This window comes from Myotis daubentonii, chromosome 2, assembly GCF_963259705.1.
Source record: "Myotis daubentonii chromosome 2, mMyoDau2.1, whole genome shotgun sequence".
In the NCBI taxonomy this organism is placed as follows: Eukaryota; Metazoa; Chordata; class Mammalia; order Chiroptera; family Vespertilionidae; genus Myotis; species Myotis daubentonii.
In genome coordinates this window covers 215462080-215474314 of record NC_081841.1, presented here as the reverse complement: position 1 = coordinate 215474314, position 12235 = coordinate 215462080, and the positions used below count along the sequence as shown (strand labels likewise).

The following is a 12235-nucleotide window of genomic DNA, read 5'->3' as shown; positions in this document are numbered from 1 at the left end:
AGTGAGCTTTAGAAGGGGAGGAAACTCGGGCCACGCAGGCTAGCACTGGAAGTCCCCCCTACATTTTGCACCCACTGCCATTAGCTGCCACCTCGAGCTTCGAGGGTAGACATGGGCCTTGCTGAGTACCTCTTCAGAAGCGGGTCTCCTTGTCACACTTGACTCATGGTGAGAGCCTCTGCATTGGTGGGAAGGGTTGTCATTAATGGTCATGCACGGATACGACATTCTCATTATCAGCGAGTTGAACACTGTCAGCAATTCAATGTGCATCTCTCCTCCTCCCTCAGTGAACTTCCATGCACAGCTATGTTTTTAAACTTGAATGGGATGGGTACAGTTCTAAAGTGGATTCTGCTGAAGAGTATATCCAAGAGGGTTTTTTCATGCCAGTACCTGTAGGCATATCTCATTCTTTTTAATAGAAATATGGGTACACTAGTTAATGTTACCACTACTACATTAGTAATAACTTAGTTGACACTAGTCGGATAGCTCAGTTGATTGGAGCCATTGTTCCCATACACCCAAAGGTTGCAAGTTCAAATCCTTGTCAGGGCACATACCTAGGTTGGGGCATATACGGGAGGCAACTGATCGATGTTTCTTTCTCTCTCTCTCTCTCTCTCTCTCTCTCTCTCTCTCTCTCTCTTTCTCTCTCTCCCTTCCTATCTCTCTAAAAATCAACAAAAAACATCCTAGCATGAGGATTAAAGGGAAAAAATAATAATTCAATTGTTTCTTATTTTTTGCTGTTAGTATAGAGAGAAATCTGTAGTGAATCTCTGTATTTCTCTATTTGTGTGTATCTGCATATAAATCTTTTTGTAAATGTGCAAATATTTCTTTTGGACAGATTTTTAGAAGTGAAATTGCTGGGTCAAGGGGTTTTTTAATTTTTAATTTCAATAGCTGCTGCCAAATTGCCTTGTAAGTGGCTTTCACACTCTCTACTTCATCAGCATGAGCGTGTTTATGTCCCCTGTTCCTGCTCCGCACATAAACAAAGCCGTCCAGCAAAATGAAAAATATGAATTTTCTCTGACAGCTCAAAACGACTCCATTTTTATTGTTTTAATTTGCATTTCCCTAATTGCTAGTTAGATTGATGGTCTTTATATACATTTCTTGACCATTTGTATTTCTTCTTTTGCTAACTGTTTATTTATTTCTCTGCCCATTTTGTTCTGTTGAGTTGCTTGACGTTTCCTTTTTCATTTTTAAGACTTTTAGTTTATTCAGTTTATTAACTCTTCGTTAGGTGTGTCGCAGATATTTAATCCCAGGGTTTGGATTATCTTTTGACTTTGTCTATGGTGTCCTTTGTCATGCAGAAGTGTTTGCTTCATATGAGGTAAATTATCATAACATTTATCTTTTCATTGATGAATTCTGAATTATTAGTCTTCGTGAACAAGGAATTTCACTTTGTAAGATTATAGTCTTTCATATAATTTGTTCTAATGCTTTTTATAATTGTGTGGATTGCTTAATGTTCAGTTAATCAAGAACATATTTAAAATATGTTTTTATTGATTTGAGAGAGAGAGAGAGAGAGAGAGAGAGAGAGAGATATCAGTTGGCTGCCCTCCTGCATGCCCCACCTTGGGATAGAGCCCACAACCCAAGCACATGCCAGGGAATTGAACTGGTGACCTTTTAGTGCATGGGATGGCGCTCAACCAACTGAGCATTTAAAAATACCTGTTGTAGCAAAAACAAAACCAAGAAATGGCATCGTACCTAAAAGTAGGGTAAAGGTGATAAAGGAAAACCAGTAGGTGTTTCTAATGTGCTTTTAAGACATTATTCTGACTTGTTCAGATCTCACAATCCTTAGGAACTAAAGTCATTCTTCTCTTCATTCAGCAAATATATTGTAACCCAGCTTGGGGCCAAGTGATGCTGAGGATACAACAGCGAACTAGACTATCCTTCAAGGAGCTTCATGAGGCCATTGAGCTGATTGTGGAAGGCTGTGGGGTGGGGCGTAAGAGCAGGTCTCCGGGCAGAGGAAATAATGATCATGAGAGGTCTTGTAAGCTGTGTCCAGGAGTTCTAACTCCTCAGAGGAGGCAGGGACTAAGCAAAGGAAGTCTTTTAGCTAAACAAGTGGAATAATCAACTCTGATCTTATTACTCCAACTAAAGCATAGAGAATGAATATTTCAGACAAGACTGGAACCTGAGAAACCTAGCTGTTGTTTGAGATCTTGTCAAAAGGTGACCCCAGTGGCCTGAAGGGTAATTTCAGTGAAATGGAAAGAAATGCACTGATTTAAAAGATGTTTGGAGTGAAGAAAAGAAGGAATTGGTCATTGATTATGTGCAGAGGAAAAAGGAAGGGAGGTGAGGAGTCAAGGATTACATTCATGTTCTATGTAGAGAAGCTGGGTGGGTGGGTGGTGCCCGCTGATGTGGGCAGTACAGAAGAAGCAGGTTGCCTGTGTTGTGTTTTAGACATGTTTCATTTTTGATGCCTTTGTGATATCCGAGTGGAAAAACCTAGAAGGCAGCTTGTGGAAATGGAGTTCAGGAGAATGATCAGCCTGGAGGCATGAGCATGGAACACAGAGACTAAAATCATCAAGAAAGCCCCTAGAGACAAACCAAGAAGATACAGAAAACTGAACATGATGCCAATTCAGTAGTAACGAAGTAAATTTCAAGCATGTTACAGATAGTGACTTAACAGAGTAATGAAAGGTGTGCCTATCTGTCCACTAAAAGTTCCCAAGCCCCCAGATAAAATACTGCACCGGAATTTCTACCACTCCCTCTGGCTTGGACTGGATAGAGGGTCTTCCAGAAATCGTGGGGTGGGGGCTGGGCATTATCTTTTGAGTAAAAAGATGAAGATTCACTAAAAGGAGATTTATGACTTTTTATTCAGTCAGTAAGTCGAGGTTTTGAAAAACCAATGGAAATACCCAAAGCCGCGTGAAAGAAGAGTGAGAGTCTGGACAAGCAGATTAAAGCCGGCGTAGAGGGTGACCTAGGGAAGACTGGGAGTCAGGAGTTTCAGTAATCAGGCAGAGTGTGCCTTGTTAAAAAACAAAAAAATCCAGATTGATTTGGAAAAAAAAACAAGGAAATAGAATAGAGCAGGGTAGAAACTTTAAAGCAAGACCAGAGGTTGGCAAACTATGACCCCTAAGCTAAAACCTGGTTTTGTAAATAAAGCTTTATTGGGACATAGTCACACCCATTCATTTACATGCATTCTATGGCTGGGCTGCTTTAGTCTTGCTATCAAGGCAGCTCAAGAGTTGCAACAGAGACTCAATGGCCCACAGAGACTAAAATGTCTATTGTCCGGCCCCTTGCAAAATAAGTTTTCCAATCACTGTTTAAAAGTCCAATGAGAGCCTAAGGAACGACAAGAACATGTTTAAAAATGAAAACTAGAGCAACAATATTAAAGACTGAGCCCAGCCAGCATGTCTCAGTGGTTGAGCATCTACCTATGAACCAGGAGGTCACAGTTCAAGTCCCGGTTGCGGGCTCCATCCCAGTGGGGGATGTGCAGGAGGCAGCTCATCAACAATTCTCTCTCCTCATTGATGTTTCTATCTCTCTCTCCCTCTCCCTTCCTCTCTGAAATCACTAAAAATGTATTTTAAAAAAAGGTTGAATGAACGCATAAACTATATTATCTACTTTACCTCAAAGTAACACTTACATCGCAAAGCTTACGCTGAAAAGAGAAAGGCTCTTAATTGCTATTGATGTTGTTATTCAGGGCATCTGAACATTCCTGATTTTCTTGAGATGTTTTATGATTCATCCTACTAGATATGGCTTCTACACCAATATAAATTTAAGCCAACCTAATATTCTTGAGATTCAAATGGAATCTCGATGATTTTAAGAAGCTATTCCACCAAGACAATTTTGCCACAGTATACATGTGGGCAAGTGGGTAATCAACTTAGTGGTACCAGATAGCCCCAGCCATATCAGTACAAAGAATAAAAAATGTTTTCTCCATTTATGGGGAGCCAGATTCATAACCCTCCTTCATTTGCTTGGGAAAGTTACTGATAAACTCCCCAGACAAAATAACCATCAGTGTGTCCCTGCATCTTGGCTGTTGAAAAGGAGACTCCTTTTCTGATTGATGTTCAGAGAGGCTTGTAAAAATGGATTCCCAGCTGATTCGTTCCGAAGGTGTCGGTCTCATGCAGCTTTATGACCTGCGGACCGCATGCCAGATGTACATTTGATTTTTATAAACTAACAAAGATGAATGGCTGAATTCGAGTCCTCCTCCTTGGTCACTGAGCCACACAGTGTCTGCAGGAAGCCACGGTGCGAGTGTGGCGGGGAAAAAGAGAGTGGGGAACATTTAAACCTTAATTTATCAGAATAATGGACATACAATGTAATACAGTACTTGAAAGTACTTTATTGAGTAGTTTCTACTCATGTTAAAGGTTTAATGTAAGGGGAAACCTGCAGCAATATTAAGAAATGTTTGTGTTAAATAACTCTCCCATGCCAAATGCATTCTAAATCCATGGAGTTTTATTTTTAATTGGTTTTTTTTTAAGTCAGTAATGATATTGGGGCAATGGTTCAACAGTTGACTAAAATCTGAATCGCAATACTGTGCTTCTATTTCTTTGAAAGAGATGGAGGGAAAATGCGCTGTATTGCACTATTAGAATATATCTTCATGAAAAATAAGCCTGTGGCATAGTTTCATCTTTCTTCCACTAGAAATATTTAGACATTTCTCATTTTCGTGGCCTTTTGGCTTAGTGATATTTTGGTGAATTTATATTAAATTTCAAAGTTCAGTTTCATTTGATTTTGTTAAAACATGATTTTATATTTTTTTCAAAGGAATAATACGCAGTGTTATTTCATGTTAGACATCTACATGAAAATCTATCGCAAGGAAACAATACGTCATAAGATCTGCCTGTTGGCAATTCTGACCATGTTTTCATGTGTATAGAAATTGTGGACATACAAAAATTAAAATATTAATGTAAAGATAGTCCAACACCATCAGCGTAACTCAAGTACTCGCCCATGAAGCTTTTCCTTTAACTACAAGGATAATCGTGAGAGAGTTGTAGTTACTGTCTCTGGATTAACTAAGTCCTTGCAGTTTCAAGTAACAAAAAACCCAACCCAGGAAGGCAGAGGGAGAAGGGAATGCCTTTGCCTCTTGCTGGGATCCAACCCCAGCAGGTCCAGGGGTCCCCAAAGGTGTGGACGGAGTCGGTGAAGAAGGAATGACACGGAGACAGCGTTCAGTTGATCAGCAGCCTAGCCAGGATCTCTAGCCAAGTTCTGGTCAGGATCTCCAGCGAAGTTCTGTCTAGGATCTCCAGCCAGGTTCTGTGTCCATGTTCTCTTGCTAGGTTCTGAAGCCAGGTTCTCTAGCCAGGTTCTCCAGCCAGGTTCTATCCAGGTTCTCCTGCCATGTTCTCTCGCAAGGTTCTCCAGCCAGGTTCTGTCCAGGTTCTCCAGCCAGGTTCAGTCACCAGGTTCTAGTCAGGTTCTCTTGCCATGTTCTATCCAGGTTCTGTAGCCAGGTTCTGTCTCTAGGTTCTTCAGCCAGGTTCTCTTGCTAGGTTCTGTCTCTAGGTTCTGTGGCCAGTTTCTGTCCAGGATCTTTTGCCATGTTCTCTCGCTAGGTTCTGTCTCTAGGTTCTGTCTCCAGTTTCTGTCCAGGATCTTTTGCCATGTTCTCTCCAGCAAAGTTCTTCTGTCTCTAGGTTCTGTGTAGGTTCTGTGTCTAGGTTCTGTGTCCTGTTGTCTTGTTACATCTGTATTTATACCAGTTGATTCCAATCCTATCAATCTCTATTCCAAAGGTTAGGGCGTTTCTTATCTCCATTCCAGGGAGTAAAGATTATGTAGCTTAAGCATGATTGTTCATAGTTAAAGTGATTAATTACCCGCCTGGCACTTAGTTAAGGGGTTTTATTCCCTCCCTAACTTCAGGGGGAAATCCCTACCTGGGGAAACAACCTTTCTCAGAGAGGTGACCTTGGTTAAAACACATAGTGCCAAGAAGGTGAGCAAACATATTAAGAACAGTATGCCATATATGCCAGGTCCCTTGAAACAGCAAGGATGGACCAGCTCCCGGAAGCTTCTAAAACTGAAGAGCCCAGGAGGCCAGGTCAGGTGCAGCTCACTGCACACACCCCAAAGATGTCCCCAGGACCTGTAGTTTGTCCTCTGCAGCTCCTGGCTCTGCGTCCTGTGGGATGGCTGGGTTCCCAGGCAACAGCAGCTTCACAGCTTGCAGCTCCAAGCTGGGGCACCAGGGATCTCTTCGCAGGTCACTCCTGAACTTCACTCTGGTTAGTCAGTTAGGTCACATGTCCATTTCTGATGCAGACATGAAGGGATATGCGCCTGGACTGAGTCAGGGAGGGATGGGTCCCCAATGAGAGTTTAGAGCTGTTGCCCAAAGACGGGGAAATGGGTGTCAGGGGAACTCACAAGGGCTCACTACATTCTTCCTCAGGCGGGCAAAACATACTGAGCCAGGACCCCCTGATCTCATATTCTCACCTGCCCTGTGTTGCTGTTCACCTCCTTGTAGACTGAGCAGTACAATTCAGTGTAGTCTGTTTTCTTTTGTCTCCATTTGCTGTCAAATAATGAAGGGGCAAGCTTATATTCTACTAGAGGCCTGGTGCACGGATTTGTGCACCGGTGGGGTCCCTCGGCCTGGCCTGCAGGGATCGGGCCAAAACCAGCTCTCCGACATCCCCTGAGGGATCCTGGATTGCGAGAGGGCACAGGCCAGGCCAAGGGACCCCACTGGTACACGATTGGGGCCGGGGAGGGACCACAGGAGGGCTCCAGGGTGTGTCCGGTCCGTCTCTCCCAGTCCCGATTGTTCAGACCCAGACCTACTGGTCAGAGCATCTGCCCCTTGGTGGTCAGTGCACATCATAGTGAATGCTCGAATGCTCGAACGAATGGTTGGGTACTTAGCATATTAGGCTTTTATTACATGGGATTAATAAGAGTAGCCTAAAGCAAAAGAAAGAGAGAAGAAAGAAAGAAAGAAAGAAAGAAAGAAAGAAAGAAAGAAAGAAAGGAAGAAAAAATGGCTAGTGTATTGTTTTTTTAAATAAAAGATATTTTTTTTAAAACTCCTGTGTAAATAAAATATATAGGTCAACTAGATACTTTCAACTGATTTGCCATAATAGAGTCACACCGAGACCTGATACGTGTGTTTGAAGATTTTAAAACTATTTTATCCGTTCTCCCAAGAGTGATTAAAGTCTTCAGAAACCATTGCTTTTGATGAATCTATATTGAGAAATGTAATTGACAGGCAGGTGAAAATTTATGTATCAACTGGTCAGTGAAAAATGAACTTAGCCCGACATGGCTCAATGGTTGAGCATCAAGCTATGAGCCAGAGGTCGCAGTCGGGTCCAGGCATGTGCCTGGGTTGCGAGCTCGATCCCCAGTGTGGGGCGTGCAGCACCCTTAGCCACTAATGGGTTGGTTGATATGTTTCAAACAAAATGCTTAAATGAACATTGAGTGTGGCTTCCTTTTGGGCTCCTGTAGAGGCACCGGCAAAGTCTGCCCGTGACTGTTTTACATCACCATCACTATTGGTCAGTTTTTTGTGATAATGTCTCATAATTTCCAATAGATAGCATTAGCCACATTTTAAATTATCATCTCCATTATAGGGAGGCATACCCGGGGCTCAGGCTCCTGTTTAAAGTTTGAGAAACGCCTTCATTTGATTTGGAACGTGCTTTTATCTTCCTTGGGAGAGCAGCATCCTCGGGAGGTGGTGGACTCGTCTCATCTTGTTTGTGTCGGTTTGTGTTGGCTTCGTCTCACAGAGCTTCGTCATTTCCTGAGCTTTTCCCAAATTAGGACGTCGCCTGTGCTGCCCCGTCCACTCACCACACACACTGCGTGTGTTACCTCCTCGTGCATTTTCCCTAAATTATAGAGGGCTGGAGCGATTGCACATAGAGCTAATCCACATCACTTCATCCTGCTCGTAGACTGTTCTAATTAGTCCCTTTTCACTTCTTGCTCTGAATCAACATATTCTTTCCAGCCGTCTCCAATCTAAACATTTACTCTCCACGAAAGCAGCTGCGAGGATCGTGTTTGTATTTCATCGGTTCCAACATGTAGACCTCACGGGAATTACTCTCGGGTGGGGGCGGGAGGGACAAATGGTTGGATGGGGGGAACCAACCAACACACAGAGCGCGCTCCACACCTCGCGTGGGAAGGGGTCTCTCACCGGTTTACCTCTCCGCAGACGGCCTCACCGACTGCATGGACCCCGACTGCTGCTTACAGAGCTCCTGCCAGAACCAGCCGTACTGCCGCGGGCGGCCCGACCCGCAGGACGTCATCGGCCAGAGCCCGCAGTCCCCGTCCCAGCAGGCGGCCAAGTCCTTCTACGAGCGCATCGGCTTCCTCACGGGCGCCGAGAGCACCCACGTGATCCCCGGAGAGAGTCCTTTCAACAAGAGGTGAGGCACCTGCTCCCCATGCGGATTCCGCGTGAGGTTACGCGGCTGCTGCTGGCTGTGCATGTGGGCAAAGTCCTTTTTTTTCTAAGGCAGTTTTTCCTCTTTCGGCAAAGTCTTCCCGAAACTTCGCATTGCGAGCGTCTTTGCCACAATTCCTGCACTTTGTCAACTTCAGGGCCTGCACCATAACGGGACACCCCAGTAGGGAGTCAGTAAATCTTCACTTAGCTCGTTGGCACAGTTGGAAATGTTTCGAAAGAGGCCACGGAAAGACCCCAAAAGGCAAAGAGAAGTGCTCTCTTATTTTTAGCTGAGCTCAGTAGGTGGTGTAAATGGTGAAGGAGGGGATGGCTCAGAGGCCGGGCAGGAGGCCTGTGAGCCATGGCTGTGCTCTGCGGAGCAGTGATGCCCGGCCTAACCCGGGAAGGCGAGGCAGGGGTCCCCCTCCCGCTGCGGCCAGGAATGATTCACCCGGACTCCTGGGTCGGCAGCGATGTCGCAGCATTAATGCGGCCAGACCCAGCGGCTGATTAAAAGTTGTTGCACAAATGTTCCTGGTTGCCCCTTAAATCTTGTGCTACTCGCTCCCTGAAGATTTACAGATTGCCTCGGAATTAATTGGAAAGTATACTTTTCTTCATGTAAGCACCAGACATACGACTTATGAAAAAAAAGGGGGCAGTTTATCATTTTAAAATTCATCTCTAAATTCCTGGTGCGGATAAGTCTCCAAAACCAGATTGCAACGAATTGAAAACCCAGGGCCAGACACGCAGCATGTAGAGAAGGTGGGTTACACGGAATTAAAGGGGACCCAGTCGTGGGAGTATCTGGGGTCTGGCTTTTGTGGATAAGGATTGCGTGTGGTGTTACCCTGAGGTGGAATCATCTGTAACTCAGGCGTGTGTGGGGCTGGGAAGACACTTGTTCACTCTGGATCTTCTGGGATTCCCACAGCCTCGCGTCCGTCATCAGAGGCCAAGTGCTAACTGCGGACGGAACGCCACTCATTGGAGTCAACGTCTCATTCTTCCATTACCCAGAGTACGGCTACACCATCACCCGGCAGGATGGCATGTGAGTTTGTCCTACTGCACAGTCTCTGAAGTATTTTAAGAAGCAGAACTAGACAAGCTTGCCCTGGCTAGTTTGACTCAGTGGATAGAGCGTCAGCCTGCGGACTGAAGGGTCCCGAGTTCGATTCCAGTTAAGGGCACATGCCTAGATTGCAGGCTCAATCCCCAGTGGGGGATGTGCAGGAGGCAACCGATCAATGATTCTCTGTCATCATTGATGTTTCTATCTCTCTCTCTCTCTTCCTTACTCTCTGAAATCAATATATATATATATATATATATATATATATATATAATTTATTTAAATCTAAAAAAACAACAACAAAAAGAACTAGACATTTTTCTATCACCCCGCCTGTTTTATTGTCCCTCGTGATATAGAAGTACAACTATGTTTAGGCTCCAGAAATCAGTGACGGTACATGTGGCAAAAACTTAGAGTCATCTCTTCATGTCGTTCTGTAAGAGCTGATTTCCTTTTCTAAGGCATGATGGCAGTGTTGTGGTTTTGTCTGAGAAAGCTCTTTGTCTTGGGGGTTCTGGTTGAGATATTTAGGAGTGACACTGCATAATATGTACAACTTAAGCTCAGGTGGTTCTGAGAAAGGAGACGATAGGGAGATGATAAAGTCAATGTGGGAAAATGTTAATTGGTAAATCTAAGTAAAGGGAATGAGTGTTGGTTGGATCATTCTTTTCATATTCCTGTCGATTTGAAACTATTTCATGTGAAAGTTGGGAGGAAAAGTTGACTTTCTTTGGAAGGCATGTTAATTGGTGGAGGTTAAGCTAAATGAGCTGGGCATCATTCCATGGGACCCAGATGGTTCACTCAGTGTATCTTGTTCCTTAGGTTTGACTTGGTGGCAAATGGTGGCGCCTCTCTCACGCTGGTGTTTGAGCGATCCCCGTTCCTCACTCAGTACCACACCGTGTGGATCCCCTGGAACGTCTTCTATGTGATGGACACCCTGGTCATGAAGAAAGAGGAGAATGACATCCCCAGCTGTGATCTGAGTGGGTTTGTGAGGCCAAATCCTATCATCGTGTCGTCGCCTTTATCCACCTTCTTCAGGTCTTCTCCTGAGGACAGCCCCATCATCCCTGAAACGCAGGTAGGTGTGCTCGCAGGACTTCTCAGTAAACCGCTTCAGGCCATGATTCCAAAGGCTGCTTAAACAGGGCTGCGTCATTCTAGTGCTGCCCTTCGTCATTCTATAGAGTGAACTACAGAATGTGGGAGGGGGAGGGGGGGTGGTGGAGAGTGGGAATGCACGCACTAAATAGGTATTGCTATAGTAGGCTCTCTGTTATTTCTTAAAGGTCTACTCAAAGGACTTTTCCTTCAGGCTGCATCTGTATAAATGTATTAGTTGTAGCCAGATGGAAAAACAACCTCAATGCAACAGCAATGACATCCTTGCTCGTGAATTCATTCATTCATTAGGAAAAAGTTTTAGTGCCTACAGGTACTTGACCTCCTGGCTGCCTTGTCCAAGTCATTTCTCAGTAACTCACCATTTGATAATTAGTGTAAGTAAAAAAAAGTTTTCAAAAAATTATTTTTTGACAGAAAATTTTCATTAATTTTCTCAAGATCATATTTTTAAAACTTGATATCCTGTCTTAAGCTCTATAATACGTAATTCATAAAGTCCTATTCTCACAGGTTAAAAAAACCTTATAATTTTCTTTGAAACAGCCATATTTCACTACTCATTTTACCTACTGAACTATCTGGGCATTGTTTTCTTTCCTATATGTTACCAATTAGAAATACTTTCAGCCCGGCCAGCGTAGCTCAGTGGTTGAGTGTCGACCGATAAGCCAGGAGTGCATGGCTCGATTCCCTGTCAAGGACACATGCCTGGGTTGTGGGCTCGATCCCCAGTAGGGGGTGTGCAGGAGGCAGCCGATCAATGATTCTCTTTCATCATTGATGTTTCTGTCTCTCCCTTTCTCTCCCTTCCTCTCTGAAATCAATAAAAATGTATTTTAGATTTTTTTAAAAAGAAATACTTTCAGCTATTAAAGGCAGGACATTTGGTACCATAATAATGGACTTTATTCATAAAAAGCTAAGTAAAAGTAGATGGTCTATAAAATACAGCAGCACACCACAACTTTGTCATGTCCGTTCTGCAAGTATTCACGGAACACCTGTTCTGCACCAGCACTGTCCGAACGGAACAGGCCAGAAACCAGTCGGAGGAAGCACCTGCTCTCTGTGGCTTACCAGCTAATAGGGAGAGAGAAACATCAAATGTATAAAGACGTGTCAAGTTGTGAATAAGCCTAATTGTTAAAGAACGAAGCAGGGTAACGTGGTTGGAGAGCAATTTTGTAACGTGTGGTTGGGAAGATCCCTTTGATAACATGGTATTCCAGCAGACACTTTAAGTGAAAGAGTAAACCTTAAAAAGAGAAGCATTCCAGGCAGAGCAGGGAGCAAATTCAGATGCTCCGAAGGAAGAGCTTGCTTGGCTTGTTCAAGGGAGAGCAAAGAGGCAGCAGGTGTGGCTGGAGTGAAGGTCGTGGTACACCAACCCTAAGGCATTGAAGGTCACGGAATGGGTAAGAGCTTCTCACTTTGAGTGAGAGGCCACTGGAGGCTGAAACCAGGAGCCCCGTCCTCAGGAGGCAAGATCAGTCCACAGGATC

The 12235-nt window shown here is 44.1% G+C and overlaps 1 protein-coding gene across 7 annotated transcripts in view; it reads left to right on the top strand.

The window, feature by feature from the left end:
• The window catches only part of TENM3 (teneurin transmembrane protein 3), a 584034-nt gene that overhangs the window by 519088 nt on the left and 52711 nt on the right, over positions 1–12235 (top strand). For all 7 annotated transcript variants that reach the window (XM_059685785.1, XM_059685788.1, XM_059685787.1 and 4 more), the window contains 3 exons: positions 8282–8498; positions 9456–9575; positions 10428–10689. In XM_059685785.1, the coding sequence (XP_059541768.1) occupies positions 8282–8498; positions 9456–9575; positions 10428–10689 (599 nt within the window). The remainder of the gene's footprint in view (positions 1–8281; positions 8499–9455; positions 9576–10427; positions 10690–12235) is intronic.